The sequence below is a fragment of the Anser anser genome (assembly GCF_964211835.1).
Source record: "Anser anser genome assembly, chromosome: Z".
Lineage (NCBI taxonomy): Eukaryota > Metazoa > Chordata > Aves > Anseriformes > Anatidae > Anser > Anser anser.
In genome coordinates, this window is record NC_139723.1 from 28,820,770 (window position 1) to 28,837,311 (window position 16,542).

The window sequence follows — 16,542 nt, forward strand, 5'->3', positions numbered from 1 at the left end:
GCTCTCTGCTCTCCAAGCGCACAAAGAGCATCGCAGGAGTGCCCGGCCAGCCCCCTACTCGTCGTCACGCAGGCACCATCCCAAGCATTAGCTTGGAGCCACCAAACACCATGGACATGCCGCAGACTTACCTGCAAGACATCCTGGCAATAAACCACTCTGTTGCCAATTCCCAGGGGTTGTGTGAGTGCTTCTTTCCCATCCCCCAGCCCTTGTGACAGAGGTGGCATCCCTTCTGCACAGAGCCTCAAGGAAGAGCACGAGAGAGGATCCAGCTTCCTTTGGGCTGCTGCACTGGGGTGACAGGAGAGTCCCTGAGGGCCACCATGCACCTCTTACATTTGTGCAAATAGACTGAGGGGTGAAAATAGGAGTGTGTAAGAGATTAGAGGTGCCTAATTTCTTATCCTAGGAGTGAGTTTCTCTAGCTAAGTACTTGGTAACGACAGACGTGGAGAAGGCTGAGGTACTCAACAACTTCTTTGCCTCCATCTGCACTGGTAGACGGGCTTCCCAAGTCTTTCATTTCCCTCAACCCGTCGATGGAGGCTGGGGGAGAAAAGTCCCACCCACTCTAAGTGAAGAGCAGGTTCGAGACCACCTGATAAATCTAAACAACAGGGACAGGTCTATGGGACCTGATGACATGAATCCCAGGGTGCAGAGGGAACTGGCTGATGGAGTGGCCAAGCCTCTCTCCATCATAGTTCAATAGTCCTGGCAGTCAGGCGATGTCCCTGGTGAGTGCAAAAAGGCAAACATCATGCCCCTTTTTAAAAAGGGATGAGAAAGTCAGTTCGTTTAGAAAGCAGAGGAACTCCTACTCAGACTGGGGATGGAGAAGAAGACAAGATAGGCTACTCCACAGTGGCTAGCCCATCAGAGGAACAGGAAGATGAACAGGAAGATACCCTAAGGGCATCAAGAACTACCCGAGGCTTATACCAGCGTGAGCCTAACTGGGAATGGTTAAGTAGTTGGTTAACAATGTTAACCAAGTACCTAGGAATGCCATCCAGAGGTCTGTTCTGAGGCAAGATAGTTATGAGTGTCAGGCAGTGTCGGAGGATATGGGCAGGCATCTAGAGCAGTGGACACCTCCAGTGCTTTGGGAATTCACCCCTGAACAGGTGCAAAATCCTAGAAAAATGGCAGAAGCTTGAAAAAGGTGTGTCATCACCCTGGCAATTCCAGAGAGACACAAATCACCACAACTTGCTGGGGCTTGGCCCAATGCGACTGCTCACCACCCGCTGACTGATGCCCAGCCTATCCCCGAGCAGCTGGTACCCCTGCCGTCCCCCAGCCAGCCACCCTATCACCAGATGACCTTGGAGGTCTTTTCCAACCCTAATGATTCTATACTGTTCCTGTACTTTCCAGAGCCACCCCCTTCGTATGCCAGGCAGCCTGGCCAGACCACCACTTGTCCTTATCCCAACGCCTTTCCCAACGTGCACTAACTGCACCTGGGCTGAACCTGTTTTACAAACACCAGCCGGGGTGGTTTTTATAACACAATTTATTTATACTGCAGTGTTTGAACCCTGCCCCTGCGGGCAGCAGGTCCCCCTGCCCCAGCACTGGCACAGCGAGGCGGACGCACCGCTCTCGGCCAGACGTTAGGTAAGATAGTGCCTGCCCGCCGCTGGAGGGTACCCTGGCCCAGGGGGTAAAATGGTGCCGGCAGCCAGTGACGGGTGAAGGCCGGTGGAGGCCCGCCATTGGCCCTCCAGCCCGCTAGCCCCGCCCTTTCCTTGATCACGTGCCCCCGCGCTCAGCTCCAGCAGGGCGCGGTCGGCCGCGGGCAGCCGGAAGTGGTGGTTGGGGCGGCAGGGCGCGGGCTGTTGCGCCGCCGGTAACGGTCTCCCCCCCCCTTCCCTCCCCCCCTCCCCCCGCCATCCCCGACATGCACCCGCGGCGCCCCGATGGCTTCGACGGGCTGGGCTACCGGGGGGAGCCGGGCCCCGGCGGCAGGGCCTCGGAGCCGGGCCACTGGGTGAGCAGCCCGCCCGACATCCCCGGCAGCCGCAACCTGCACTGGGGCGAGAAGACGCCGCCGTACGGCGCGGGGACGCCGCTGGGCCTCAACGAGGAGCCCGGCCTTGGGGCGGGCGGACCCGGCGCCGGTAAGGCACGACCCGGCACGGGGCGCGGCCCTGCTGCCCTCCCACGGCTTGGCGAGGAGGAGAGCCCGTCGGGAGGGCAGGACGCCCGTCGACCGTGAAGTGCCGCTGGGTGTCGTGTTAGTCAGCGCGGGTGTCCCGCGTCCCGGCCGGTTCGTTGTCACCTTGAGGGAAATACACAGGGGTTACGGCGTGGGTCGCGGAATTGAGAACCGCATTCGTGCCTGGTGGTGAAGGAGCCGTGGGGCTGGTAGAATGTGAGGAAGAAACCACGTTCCGAGTCTGTGCTAGTTACTGCCAGGGAAACGGTGGAAGCCCTCAGAAGTGCAGGATCGCTTTATGCGTTTGTAGTATTGACATGAACTAAGAGAAACTTACTTTACTAAGTCTAGGCTGCTTTAATTAAAGGGATGTTCTGGAGCAACATATATACACTTGAGCACCGAAGTTTTATGAAAGACTCACTTAGATAAAATCAGCTTCTATCATGGATGAATCTTTTTTCACCCTGCAGTTCTGTGGGCTTTTGAGTCTGTGTACAGCCCATAATTGAGTCTTCATCCTTGAAAGCACTACCTAACATACAACCAATCCTAGATACTCCAACTCTACTTTTTTCTGGCCTACCTGCTCATGGAGTTTATGTTGATTCTGCATTTTAGAAGGCTGATAAGGAATTGCTGTATCATTGAGTCCAGCCTCTACAGGTGGAGAGTGTTATCATTCTTCACAGGAGGGCTTTGTGGAGCTCCATTGAGGTTACTGCAACTACCCGTATTTACAGTCTGCTTTCACCCAGTAGTTTGCAGGGCTGAATATTAATTCTCCATTGCATTTACGGTACTGATACTGTTCTTCTTAAAAACCTGTTCAGGTAATTCCCAAGGTGTAAATACATGTTAGCAAACAACAGGGAATTGAACCAATTATTCTAGTTGCAATTTTGAAGTTTTTCTTGTATCTATTTTTTTCCAAAGGAATGGAGGTAGACAACTGATTAGAAAATCATGTCATACTGATACATGTTATGCTACCTTTCCCTAAGTCTCTCTCTTCTTATGGTCTTTGATTTTTAAGGTAATTTCACCTTATACATGTAAGTTTGTGCATTGGAGCTGTTGCAAACTTGTCATGCATGCTAATTGTTTCAGTGGTTGGTTGGAGTTAGCTCTTTTAGATATTAAAAGATTCTGTATTTTACTGTAATCGTTCACTTTGACTCCTTTTTTTCCTGAAGCTGTTTTAAGACAAGAAAAATCTTGTAACAGAGTGCACGAATTCAAACACGGTCCAAAGTGCAAGTGTTCCTGGGTGAATAGTGTTTTATGTCTTTTGCTAAGTTGCCATAAATGTTGTTATTTAGTACTTCTAACTTTTTGAAGCAAGTACAGTATAAAACGTTTGGTTTTTTTTTTTGATGAACTGCATGGTATTTCCCTCCCCACCTTTTTTGATTATCAATGCTGTATATTCTGTTTTCATGTCTTGCAGAGCAGCTGAACAGATTTGCAGGCTTTGGTATTGGCCTTGCAAGGTAAGACTTATGTATTTAATTTTAAGTGATTATTTTGTAATGAGACTGTAGCTGTCATATAATCCCACATACATCTTTGTTATTTTTATGCCAGTAGACTTATGCAGCTGAAGTGCCTGTAGAAACCTACCACCTAAAATCCATTCAGGTTTCTGTTTTTCTTTAATTGAAATGTTTCTCAAAATTGCTGCAGGAACAGTGAATGTAAGAAACTCTTTTTTGCAGCAATTTGAAAATCATACAAGAAAACTGTTCACACTCTTGCCATGTTTTGTTCATATACTTAGGTAATGTGAATGTTTCCTAAGAACAAGGTAATGCCCTTAAATACAATATCAATGTATCTTGGGTTAGTGATACTGATCTAGCCAAGTAGTCTAATATCCATTTTATTCATTATTATGGTGATACCAATTACTGGTAGTGTTTTTGAAAGTGGTGGATTCAAATGTGCACAGCTTCCTGTGCAGTTGAGGTTCCTATTGTATACTGTTCAAAGAGAAAGACCTCTTACTTGGCCTCTAGCCTGTCCTGCTCCCTACTCTATTGTTGTCACCCTTGATGACTCTAAGAACTTGTTTTAACCAATTTGACTCATTTAAAAGGCAAAGACAGGGAAAAGAGCTGGATGATTTTTTGCAGTTTTGTGAAGCAGGTTAATTGATACGGGAGCTGACTCTGCAATAGCCAGCTAGTCACCTGGAAGTAGTGCCAGCAGTGGATCAGAGAGGGAAGGGATAAAGAAGAGGGAATAGGAATGACCATTTCTGGCAAGCAATGAGTTCCCATCTCATGAAACTGTCTGTCCTCCTTCTCCCACTTCTTCCCTTACAGTGGTTCAGCTTGCACATGGATCAGCCTTTTTGTTACAGTAGTATTGAAGAGGTTGGAAATCGGGCCAGACATGTTAAGAGTTGTTTATTTCCAACCTTATCAAGCTAATGAGCTCAGGTGTGAGCAGTAAAGAGTGAAGCCATAGGGCAGGAACATGCTGATCTTTTTCAGAGAGATGTTAGCATGGCTCTGTTGTCCTTCAAAACATTTAGTTTAAATTGATCAAGCATAACAGTTGTTTCTCACATCCTGAGTACTATGTCTTCCAGGACTATACAGCAGGCGTGTGGTTTTGGTCAAGAGAGATGATCAACATGTCACTGCTGAGAGCAATTCTACCAGCTTATGCTTTTGCATTTGCACCAGGCCAGTTATTCATCAGACCCGCTGTGACATGGTTTGAGTCAGAAATCTCATAGAAAACACCCAAAAGAAAAGGTTAGTTTTTGCAAGGTTAGTTGGGTTGGCTACCAGAAGAGCTAAATAGATAGCAAATGGTGTATGAGGAAAGCCTGTTTTGTTAGCAGCAAACTGCTGATTAGCTCAATAGTTTATGAAACTGCAGGCTTAGTACTTTTCTGTGTAATTTAATATTTGTTTATCCAGAGTCTCTCCCACCTGCCCCAGATGATCCAGTAAGCTGGTGGTCAGAGCTGTTACCTGGAATGCTTAGGTAAAGTCTGGAGGTCTTAATTTTCTTAACAATAGCCCAGACTGGAACCACATGGAGATAAGTGTTCTGACGCCGCTCAGATACTTTAAGAATCTATTAAGAGTTTCTGTATGTGATGGTGACTAGAAATCCTATTTTAGAACTAAAATTTTTTCCTGTGAAAACTTGGTTGAATACTGTTTCTGGAACTAGGAGGAAAGGTGTAGGGACAGTAGCATTTTCTGATGAGAAATGTGTAACTGAAATTCAAAAGTAGCTGTTGGTACCAATCTGCTAGCCTCGCTAAAGGTCTTGACTAATCCTGTGGTGTGCAGAACTAACATAAAACTGGAAACTAATCTTTCCAATATCCTGCCTCTGCCTGGTCTTGTCCCCTCATGTTTTACACAGGAAAGGCTTAAGAATTTTGGTGCATTGTTTTGTGTATGAGAAATACATACATATATGCATATATTCACTGTGAGAAAGGCCATATATGTGTTGTGTATTTTTGTATTTGTTCCTGTGTTGTATTGGTATACTGTGAGGTAGCCCTCCAAAATACCTCATTAATTCACTGAGTAATGTATAGTTTTTTCAAGTACTGATGTAATGTTCTTAGAGAACAATAACAAGCCTTTTCTAATAGATTTACAGTTGCTTCCAATACTTTAAATACACTTTTCTTTTAAAGCTTATTTACAGAAAATGTGTTGGCGCATCCTTGCATTGTTCTACGTCGTCAGTGTCAGGTATATCTTTTATATTACCTCTTCCAGTCCAATCTTTTGTGCACTATGATATTTTTGTCATCATATTCTGTGAAGTATAAGGGAGCTTTATAATTTTAAGGAGATGCTGCAGCATTGTCATGTTTCTGTTTGTAGTGTACACATTTTCTGTTCAGAAACTTAACTTGAGCATTCTTTTTTGTCTGGATAATGACAAACAAATTACAGCAAATCAGTTCTTCATCTCTGAAACAACATTCAGATCCCATTTACCAGCAGGATGTTTTGTTTCAAATATTTTCTGTTTTATGCTTTCTTTTGTTTACGTTTTCAGCATACAAACATTTGAAAGGTCTGCCTGTTTCCCTGAATTTCATTGAGAATTTATTCATATGTTGGTCACTTTGACCTTTACAAAAGTGAAGTGCTTTTTTCTTCAGCGTGGTAACTTGCGTGTTTATAAAGCTGCTCTCTTTATATTTTTAACAGGTTAATTATCATGCTCGGAATTATCATCTCACTCCATTTACTATTGTCAATATTATGTACAGCATCAATAAGACACAGGTCAGTGTGTGGTGCCAGTCTCTGTCTGAGCAGTGAGGGTTTCTTTAACATGTTTGTATACTGACATCTGTAGCTCTTTATGCAGCTGATGGTTAAACAGGTGGCAATTGTAAGGGAATGTTATATTTATAGTTGCAGAAATGTTGCAAAAAGGTATTGTGACCTTTTCTTGTGAAAATTGTTACTTGGTGGGAAGGGTATGTAGATGTTAGTAAGTAAAAGGGTCCCTCAAACTAGTTGTTTTTCAGTTGGGAATCTAAAAAATCATTAATCTTTACATAGATAAAGAGATTATCCAGTGTTAAATGACTACTTCTGAAGACAGTATTGTATGAATTTCCAGTTCTGCATAGTCTTGGGGAATGGTGTGGAATGAAAGTTTTGATAGTCAGATCAGCAAACATTGAGAAAAGACTTTCAGGATTCCTTATGAGAGTGTTTTAACATCTGCAGTTAATTTTGTTCATTGGAAATAGTGTTAAATTTATGGCATAGGGTAAGATAGGTGTCTCCAAGATTGTTGACAACTGAAGTTATCTATTAACACAAGTTTCTTCAGAGTTGAAAGTTAGTTGTCCCCTGGATTTGATGATACTGAAGTTTAACGGTAGAACTGTACCTCTGTGCAGCTTGGATTTGCTGAAAATCTATAAAAAATAGTAAGATGGTGAGAAGACTTTGAGTATTACATTGCATGAATATAACTACGTATTTCAAAATACAGGGTCCAAGAGCTCTTTGGAAAGGAATGGGCAGCACATTCATTGTTCAGGGAATAACCCTGGGAACAGAAGGCATCATCAGTGAATGTACACCATTGCCAAGGTATTGCATTTTTTTTTTTACTGCTGCTAACAGAGTGATCATCAATTTTTGACTTATATTCAAACAGAATACAAGGTGGTTTGAAACTTTTCAGTTGATTAGAGCAATCAGACATTGAATAGATGGCTTTAGCATTGTGGGGTTGTCCTGGCAAAGACAACTTTGTAATTAAACAGTGAGAGACTTTCTGGAAGCCATGTTTGCCTACTGGTCTGACTACACAAACAATACTCCAAGTTGGTCTTCAGTATAATTCCACTGTCACAAAAATTGTGGTTTTTTTTCATTTTGTGGTATAAGCAAATACGATGCATAAAGTCCTGGTTTCATTAATCTAAACACAGAAAACGTGCATAGCTAATGAGCTGTTGCTGACTGCTTGCTTTGTGGTAGGTGAGAAAATAGAGTAGCCAGCACTAATAAATTAAAAGATGTGCTGAATAAGAGTTCATGTGGCTGTCAGCACTGTCTTTTCTTCTCCTTCCCAACAGCTATATCTATGTTGTTATCAGAATACTGAACAAAGGGAATACAACCAAAAGATGAGTGACTTAATTTAAAGAGATTCACCACTCTGCCTGTGTCTGTCCTAGGCTGTAGTAGTTTAGATGTTTAGTATTTTATTTTGATTTGCAACTCTTCCTATTTTGAATTAAAATTCCAGAGTTATGTTAAAACAGTGATGTCTTTCTGCTTTGAGATATGCGTGATAAAGCCTTTTTGTCTGTAGGCTTTTTATCAGTGTTTTGTTTTATAATGGTCCAGAGCTTAACAGTAAGGGCTGACAACTGTGCATGTCAGCATGTAATAGCATGTTGTCAATTTTGTTACAGATACTTTCAGAGTATGCAGCACGTGTGAGAGATGCTATTGTATAAAGTCACTAAAACTTTTAGTGAAATGCAGAGAGACTTTGAGATAATCAAAAGTTAGTTAAAAAAAAAATAGCACCTTCCTCGGTGCTACCCCCATCCTTGTGCGACCACAGTATGTGAGTAGTCACAACTGGATTGGGAAAGGCATCTGGCTAAAATGGTTGTCTTGTACATGCATCACTCTGTACAGTTTTCTACTGGATACTTTCCTTTTAAGTGGTAGCATGCATCGTTTGACTGTCACAGGGAGGTGGAGGTTATTCCTTGTAACAGAAGTGCCACCATAGGTGTTCTCAAAAGCTTTGTTTAACTAAGCTCCAAAGGACAAAAATTGAAATGTTGATTCTAATTCCGTATCATGGTATTATAAGAAACATCCCTCTGTGTTAGTAAAGGGGCCTGGAAATGTACTTTTATCATTTCTGTGGCAAGTTGAATGTTGTTCTGTAGTAAACAAACTAATTCTATGTTTGTTCCTCCACTGCAGGAACTATTCTGTCTGGTAGATTGTCAGGTTAGGCTTTCACACATCAGTTTGGCTGCATTTGTTTTCTAAGTTCAATGGCTCATTAGATGTGATCAAAGTGTCTGTAATATCTAATAATCTTCACTTCCTCTTAAGGAGGAAGTGAAATTCTATGTATTTAAGATGTTGATACCTCCTAGTTATCAACAGTTCTTCAAAGAATAAAGTTTCCTTTCTTGGATTAAAGTTATTGTAACTGCAAGCAATGTGCAAGTGTTATTTCTGGACAAGAACTTAAACTGAATACATTAGAGCTTATTTTAAAAAAATCAAGTCAAATTTGTCCAATATCTCAGGTAGAAATATCTTTATGTTACACGTATTTACCAAATGTCTGGCTGTTGAATATGTATGAAAATGTTGAAAATGTATGGCCTTGAGCTAGTGTGGGGTTCTAGTCAAGTGTATTTCCCTAAAGAACGTAACCAAACCAGAACATAGTAAAGAATATTTTGGTAAAGGAAAACTATGGAGATATTAAAACTTTGAATATTGTCTGAAAATGACTTTAAGAGGTAGTACATTAGGATGCAAAATAAATGCCAAACGCTAAAGGTAGTAGCTGTGAGAGCTACAGACACCCTACTAGTAATCTAAAGCTTTTTTTGTTAAAATATCTAGCAGGCCTGAATAAATTTTAAAAGTTGAGCATGATTTACTAGATGTGCGTAGGTGACTGCAGGATTTCCCATAGCGGAAAGACACATCTGTAGAGTAATAATAGAATAGTAAGTAGATTTAGAATAGAATAACTGTAGAGTAAGAATAGAATAGAATAATATGAAAACTGGATGTTGATGTCCATGAAAGAAATCCTTGGGTAATTGTTCTTATCCATAGTACAATAAATACTGCTTTTCTTTTTAGAGAGCTCTCACATAAATGGAACCTCAAACAGATAGGTGGACACCTTCTGCTCAAAGGGTAAGTATAGCTGTAGTTATTACCTTATCTTTTTTATTGTCTAAACAATAATAGTAAAGCTGTTAAATGTATGGCAGTACAATCTGCAACTCTGGTTACTTGACAGGGTATGGTAATTCTAAAATTCTGCTTTTTTTTTTTGAACCATGTTGATTGCATATGCCAGTTTGACAGATTTTCTCTTACTGGACTCTCTTGTGTCTGTATGGACCCAGACTAATGTAAAATTCAAATGCTTCTAATAATTGAATTCTGATATCTGAGAGCCTTTAATTGATCTGTCACATGAGAATAGAATTTAACAGAACGTCAGAACATCTTGGTGGCTTATTTTGTGCTCTAATAATTGAGTTATGGTTTGTTATAGTTTTCCCTCAGGCATGACTAGGTAGATAACTGAATCTGTTTTCAGGTGCAGAGTTGGATAAAACTATAGTATTGTCATGAACATAATTCTCATTTTTGTTAATTTCTACAGGTTAACGCATGTGATAGCAATGCCTTTTTATTCTGCAAGCCTGATTGAAACTGTGCAGGTAATTTACAAGTATATACAGCATTTTAAAAGATACTATTATTAATTTTATGAAATAGATTATGTGGAGAAGTGAGGCTTTGGGTTGTAGCATTTGCATCTGTTTTACTCGAGGCTGTGTGACCTACCAACTCCGATAAAAAATATTTACTGTGATAGGTATATTGGTTGTGCTGTCTTAAGTGGAAGTCTAGAATTAGAAAGCACGCTTAATACAAACAGTTGGGATATATTGTGTGTGAAATAAGAACAAGTTACATCTGCACATGCTAGAAGAGATCATAGAGAAGTCTTTAAGAAGGTATTAAAAGGCTTGCTAGGTAGGTTATTAGCATGACCACTCCCCTGTAACAATTAAAAAGCTGTTCTGGTAATTCAGCTTTGTTTTATTAAAGTACTGAACTCCACTATTTCAGACTTGCTTTCATCCAGTCAGCTTTTGCTTTTAAACTTTCACCTAAGTTCTTCCTTAGCCATCAAAATAAATTTCGGGAAAATCTGGATGTGTTATCTAGGATACTTGCTCTGTAACAGTACGGAGTAATCCACAGCGTATTGCAGATTGTCCTTCAGTGAGTTGTTGCATCTCTTTGGGGAGAGAAACAGTACGTAAGTACAGGCCAAAGTAATTCTTCCAGCTATATCCATAAAATGAGTTGCTCTTAATTATGAAAGTATCTTTGTGCTGCTAATGGCACTCTTACTGTAGGTTGAGCTTTCATGGGGAAGGTGATGCAGGATAGTCACTCACGTCATTCAGTCTCCAAAGTAATCACTTTCATTTACGCAAGTTCTAAGTACAGTCAAGACTGATTTAGACCCAACTTCTGAAACCTGCAATTGGACTACTGGTGTGTGTCTATGAAATAGTATGTTTTCTGTGGAGAATGGGCAAAAAAGTCTGACTTAGTTCCAGAATGTACTGTAGAGGTACAGACTGTTAATGGACTGCTCTATGTAGAGGATCCAAATTTCTTAGAAGGCACTAAGAAGGCTGTATGATCTGGCAACATTTTGTACTAACAGGATAGGTGAGATTGATGGTGCTTCCATGGGGAGGATGGAGGGTAGTTGGACTCCAAACAACAAGCCCACATTCTCTGAAGTTGCTTCGTATTTAAGAAACATCCTTCCTCTCGCTGAGTTGTTTTGAAAACAATATTCCAGAGATCTAGCCTGAGTGGATCTCTGAGAGTTTGTGGAAGCCATAGGGAGATTTAACTGGTCTCCTGCTGAGAAGATGGCTTAGGAAGCTCTTGCATCTTGTGGAAGAGCTTGACACTGAGCAAATCATAGTCCTGGAACTTGAAACAGTGATAGAACAATGTTCCTGTTTCTTGAGTTCTACTGAGCCACAGAAAAGGATGTTTTGTTCAGGTGCCGCTTGTGGTTTTGAACAAGGGAATGTTAGCTGTGTTGTTGGATGTGGTAGTTTGACCAATAAGTGGTGGTCAGACATGATTAAGAATCTGTCTTCTGGTTACAAGATACAAATTATTTATTTATTTTTGCTGGGAAGCAATGCTTAATTGGAAAATGAGCAAAAAGCCAAAACAGCATCTCCCCCAACCTTTTAAACAAGTGATCATCTCTGTAAAGACCTCTGTAAAGCATTGTTTATGAAAGTAATCCTAGTGAGATCTGATGGGATTTTAGGCTTAGTGGGTTCAGCTGTGTGTAAGTATTTTATTGAATAGATGTATCTGTGCTGTATGAAATGTAGCCTGCAGTTCCTGGAGGCATAATCATTAGTTTCCTTGACAGAAACACGGAAAAAGTCTTAGTTAGCATCTGTCCATAAGATATGCTGTATTCGTCACTGCAGGGAGGCAACTTGTCTTAACAGGTTTACATTATATTTCTGTGCTTGCAAGAGGACAATTACGAATTACAGATTATGAAAGTTTAAAGATCGTGGGATTTGTTACTAATAGTTTCATGTTAACTTTGATTGTCTTAAGTCTGATAAACCCTACCATTCCTACCATTAATAGACATGCTTCTCCAAGTAAATATATTTTATCAAAATAGATATAAATGGTGAAAGTTTGTAGTCATCATGTCATTGCTTATGTCTTTTACATTTCAAACCACATGGTGGCGTGTTTGACAAAATCAAGCACAGTTTTGAAGTGCAGTGATAGTGATATGAGGGACAAGAGAACTAAGTAGGAGTTACAGTGTATTACTTGCATTTGAAGACTGGATCAACAAAATATTCTGAGGTATTTGAACTAGCTTCTCTTTTCGGCAGACAGATCATAAATGCCATTCATCTTTGCCCAAAATACTTAGGAGTATTCTAGTTTTGTACTGGCATGTGATCAAGACATAGCCAGCATGGACTTCATACTTGAGGAGAACTCCCAGATTTGAATTTTGGATGTAACAGTGATGAATAAACACTAAATCTTTATAAGCTTTAGGAGGGGAAACAACATCTTTTGGCTTAATCCTGCAAGCATAGGTGGAATATAATGATAAAATAATTAGTAAGCAAATTCTATATTATATGAACAAAATTATTTCTTTTCTGAGAGGTAGCATGTGTAAAGTGCCATTTTAGACTCCAAAAGTAAAACGGAAATATTAATAGCTGAAATTATTAAATTCCAAGTAAAAATGATCTTTCAAGTCAACTTAGTTGAGGTTCACTTGAGGAAGTCTTTGTTATGCGTACACAAGTTCAAAGACTAGAGTTAAAAACCTTAAAGGAAAGGATTTTTAACTTAGGTAAATGCTTCCTGGGACTTGAGTTCAGAATTAGTCGTTTTCAGTACATGGTCATTGTTGTGCAGAGTGATACTTTCAGTGGTAAGCTGAAAGCTGTATTTCTTTGGTAGTAACACAAATAAATGGAATGTAGATGAAAAGAAGGCTCTTTAAGGTGGATTCATTTTTTTTAAAGCACGTTTACCAGGTTGCTATTAAGAATGCTACATATCAAAAACATTAAAGCAGAACATTTATAATATCAGTAAAGCTGTGTAGACATAGTAGTATGCAAATATATAACTATCTTAAGGTAAAATTAAGCAGTGGTAATGTCAGCATGGTTTGGAAATGGGCAGCACAAGTTGTAACTAATCCTTTTTACTTGTAGAGTGAAATCATTCGAGACAATCCTGGTATTCTGGACTGTGTGAGAGAAGGAATTGGCAGAGTTGTAGGCTTGGGAGTACCCCACAGCAAGCGTCTCCTTCCTCTAATGGTCTTGGTTTTTCCAACTGCTGTACATGGAGTTCTTCACTATGTCATCAGTTCCATCGTCCAGAAGCTTGTTTTGTTTGTTCTGAAAAGGGATAATTCCCACAACCTTCCAACAGAGAGCTCTACTTCTGTGCAGAGCATGCTGGATGCGTATTTTCCTGAACTTATTGCTAGCTTTGCTGCTAGCCTTTGTGCTGATGTCATGCTTTACCCGCTGGAGACAGTTTTACATCGCCTTCATATCCAAGGGACACGCACAATAATTGACAATACAGACCTTGGCTACGAAGTGCTTCCGATCAATACTCAGTATGAGGGGATGAGAGACTGCATAAATACTATAAAACGTGAAGAAGGAATGCTAGGTTTTTATAAAGGATTTGGAGCTGTTATAGTACAGTATACCTTGCATGTGGCTGTTCTACAGCTCACCAAAATTATCTACTCAACACTGCTTCAAAATGTTTCTTAATCTGTTCAGGTGTGGATTTAGCACAGTGGACATAATTGAGTTATTTACTAACCTAATTATTGTTAAAATGGCATAGAAAATAAAGCTTGAAGAATCCACTCTGTGGATTCTTGTAAAAGAACTTGTTTTAAAACTGGAAATTTAGATGAATGCCATTCAAAAAGTACCGTTTAAATTTAAAATGATAAACACAAATACAATATGCAGTCATACAAAAGGGGATAATTTCAAATATGGTTGGAATGAGGATTTACCTTTCCTCTTACCAATTAACTGACTTATAGAATGGATATGAAATCCTGATCTTTGCTCTATAAACATCATATCTGATATTTAATTTGGACTGCTAGACAGCTTAAAGGAATTTATTTCGTAAGTTGTAGGAACTTGGAAATGTGAGACTGGGCTTAATGGTCTTTTAAGTGTTTTCAGCTTCACTGTTAATGGACCTGTGAGCAAAACGGAAACTGTAAAAGTAACTTAAGTAGACATAAATCACATAATTTACAAGTATATAAGCTTACTTTGCTGCAGTGTGGCAGAAGATGAATCTTTTGCTTTATATAAAATAAAAACTTTTTTGGGGATAAAGTTGCACAGAATGTAAAAATGTGGCTGTCTTGCAGTTTGTTCACAAGGCTTACAGTAACTAAAGTGTGTGAATAAAGAAAATTAGGAGCTATTGTGTGCATGTGTAAGTGCCATTCTTAGACCACTTTCCACTCATAACTTCAGTTTAGTTTTACTCCATCTAAGAGTAGAATAATCTTGCAAATGTATTTAGTATCAATGTTCAAAGTGTACTGAAAGGAAAATGATCGGTTGGCCATTTCTGAAGTTTCTCTTTTGCTAGATTGGACGGATATGTACAAAATTACCTACTTAAGATTTAGCACTCATGACCTTTGCTTAAAGTCTCCGATGGATTAGATATTTTGTGAAGCAGAATTCAGTCTGTTCATGTGCAAGCAACTACTGAAATGTACCATTTTTGCGCTCTTCACCTAGTAAAAAAAAATTAAGTCTGTCAGTCTGAAAATGAGTTTTAATCATTCTAAATAACTTACTCGTTGGTTTCATCACTGAATATAATGAATAGTGTTGCAGGGGGTGTGATTTTAGCAAATAAAGCAGGCATGTGTAGAGTCACTTATAAATTATATGAGAGGCTGTTGACTTTTTCACACTTCCCTGTAGCAAGTCTTTATCTTCAAATGCTGTAAATTGGTGTGCATTTAATCTTTATTCTTTTAGCATTGTATAGTAGCTACCATTTATGGAGAGTAGTAATGGCAAAACAGTGAAAAAGTGTTGCTGTTCATAAGCTCTGACTTGAAATAATTTGCAAGTCTGCTTTACTATTAAAGTAACTTTCATGTTTTTTTAAAATACATAAGCATTGAAATGGAAAGTGTAGTGAACTTGGGAACTTGTTTTGAAATATTGTTAACGGAGAATTTAGTGTATAGAATAAAAGCAATCAAAGTGAGAATTCACTGTGAATATTTTGAAGTAATTCACTGAAGAGGCACCCAAAGGAAACTGGTTTGTATGTTATGCTTTGTTGTATATACTTCATAATGGCTTTTTCAAATTCCTCAACCTTCCTAAGTGCAAGACCATGTTGAATTAAAGCTATATGCAAGAACATGGGTAAAATACTTGTTTCTTTTTTTTATTTTTCAAAAGTTTCTGTAAGTATGAAGAATGAGCCATATCTGAGAATCATCCAGTTTAGAAGGGATCTTGGCATGTCATCTACTCCAAGTTCCTCCTCTAAGCAAGGACGTCACTGACTTCAGACTACATTGTGCAGGCCCTTCTCTGTTTTTTAATTTCACCTTTTAATACATAAAAACAGCCTTTTTGAAGTTAAATTCAACTGATACCAACTAGAGTTGCCTTGAAGAAGTAACTAGGTGCATGTTGGAGACCAACAATGCAGATGTTTCTGTGAAATGAGGCAAGAATATTTTTCTAGGAATAAAATTTTAGGGAAGGCATTTTGTCATATGAAATGGAGGACATGCTGTTACGTATTCTGCAAGAGGGAAGATAGCGAATTCTCAGAAGATTACTATATATCTAATATAGAATATTAAATCAAACACTTATGCTTTTATTACCAAGAGTTTACAGCTCTAGTTCACATTGCCAGGCTGAGATCTGTAACCTTAAGCAGGGTGAGAAAGAGTGCTGTCAACTTTCTGCAGCTGTTCTGTGCTGGCAAAGCAATTTGCTTTGGGCTATTATTTTTGGCCCTCTTCCCATCAACTAGAATTAACATATTTTGATTCTTCATGTGGATGTGCTTTACCTTCCAAAAAACCTAATTCATTATGTTTTCAGAGTTGCAATTCTTGCCCATGCTAAAAAGGAAAATGAATGGGGGGGGGGGGGAGTCTCTTTTAGCCTTTTAATCATAAGTATATTATAAGTGTATTTCTATTTTCATTTGGTTCTTAAATCTAGGTTTAAGAGAACAGGTAAACGGTTTTAATCTCAAATGAGCAGTCATTCAGTGGCTTTAGCAGGATTTATTACTGAAAACTATAAAATACGGAATTGCTGTTGGAACTAAGCTTTTAAGTTTCAGGAATTTGAAACATTTGTGTGTGTTCTTTCTGTTACAAAGTTAATTACTTTTTTTGTATATTGTTTATCTTCATTTTTTTGAAGTGCTGATTTCAAGAAGATGAATACTTCTGAAGAATGACTCAATGTTCCCACC

The 16,542-nt window shown here is 39.5% G+C and overlaps 1 protein-coding gene across 1 annotated transcript; it reads left to right on the forward strand.

Moving 5' to 3' along the window:
• The first annotated feature begins 1,764 nt into the window (after positions 1-1,764).
• On the forward strand, positions 1,765-15,470 carry SLC25A46 (solute carrier family 25 member 46). The gene is made up of 8 exons (XM_083817587.1): positions 1,765-2,129; positions 3,618-3,660; positions 5,841-5,898; positions 6,367-6,444; positions 7,169-7,269; positions 9,538-9,594; positions 10,073-10,130; positions 13,233-15,470. Exons 1-8 carry the CDS (start codon positions 1,910-1,912, stop codon positions 13,809-13,811), a joined length of 1,194 nt encoding a protein of 397 aa, XP_083673713.1. The 5' UTR covers positions 1,765-1,909; the 3' UTR covers positions 13,812-15,470.
• Positions 15,471-16,542: the final 1,072 nt, after the last annotated feature.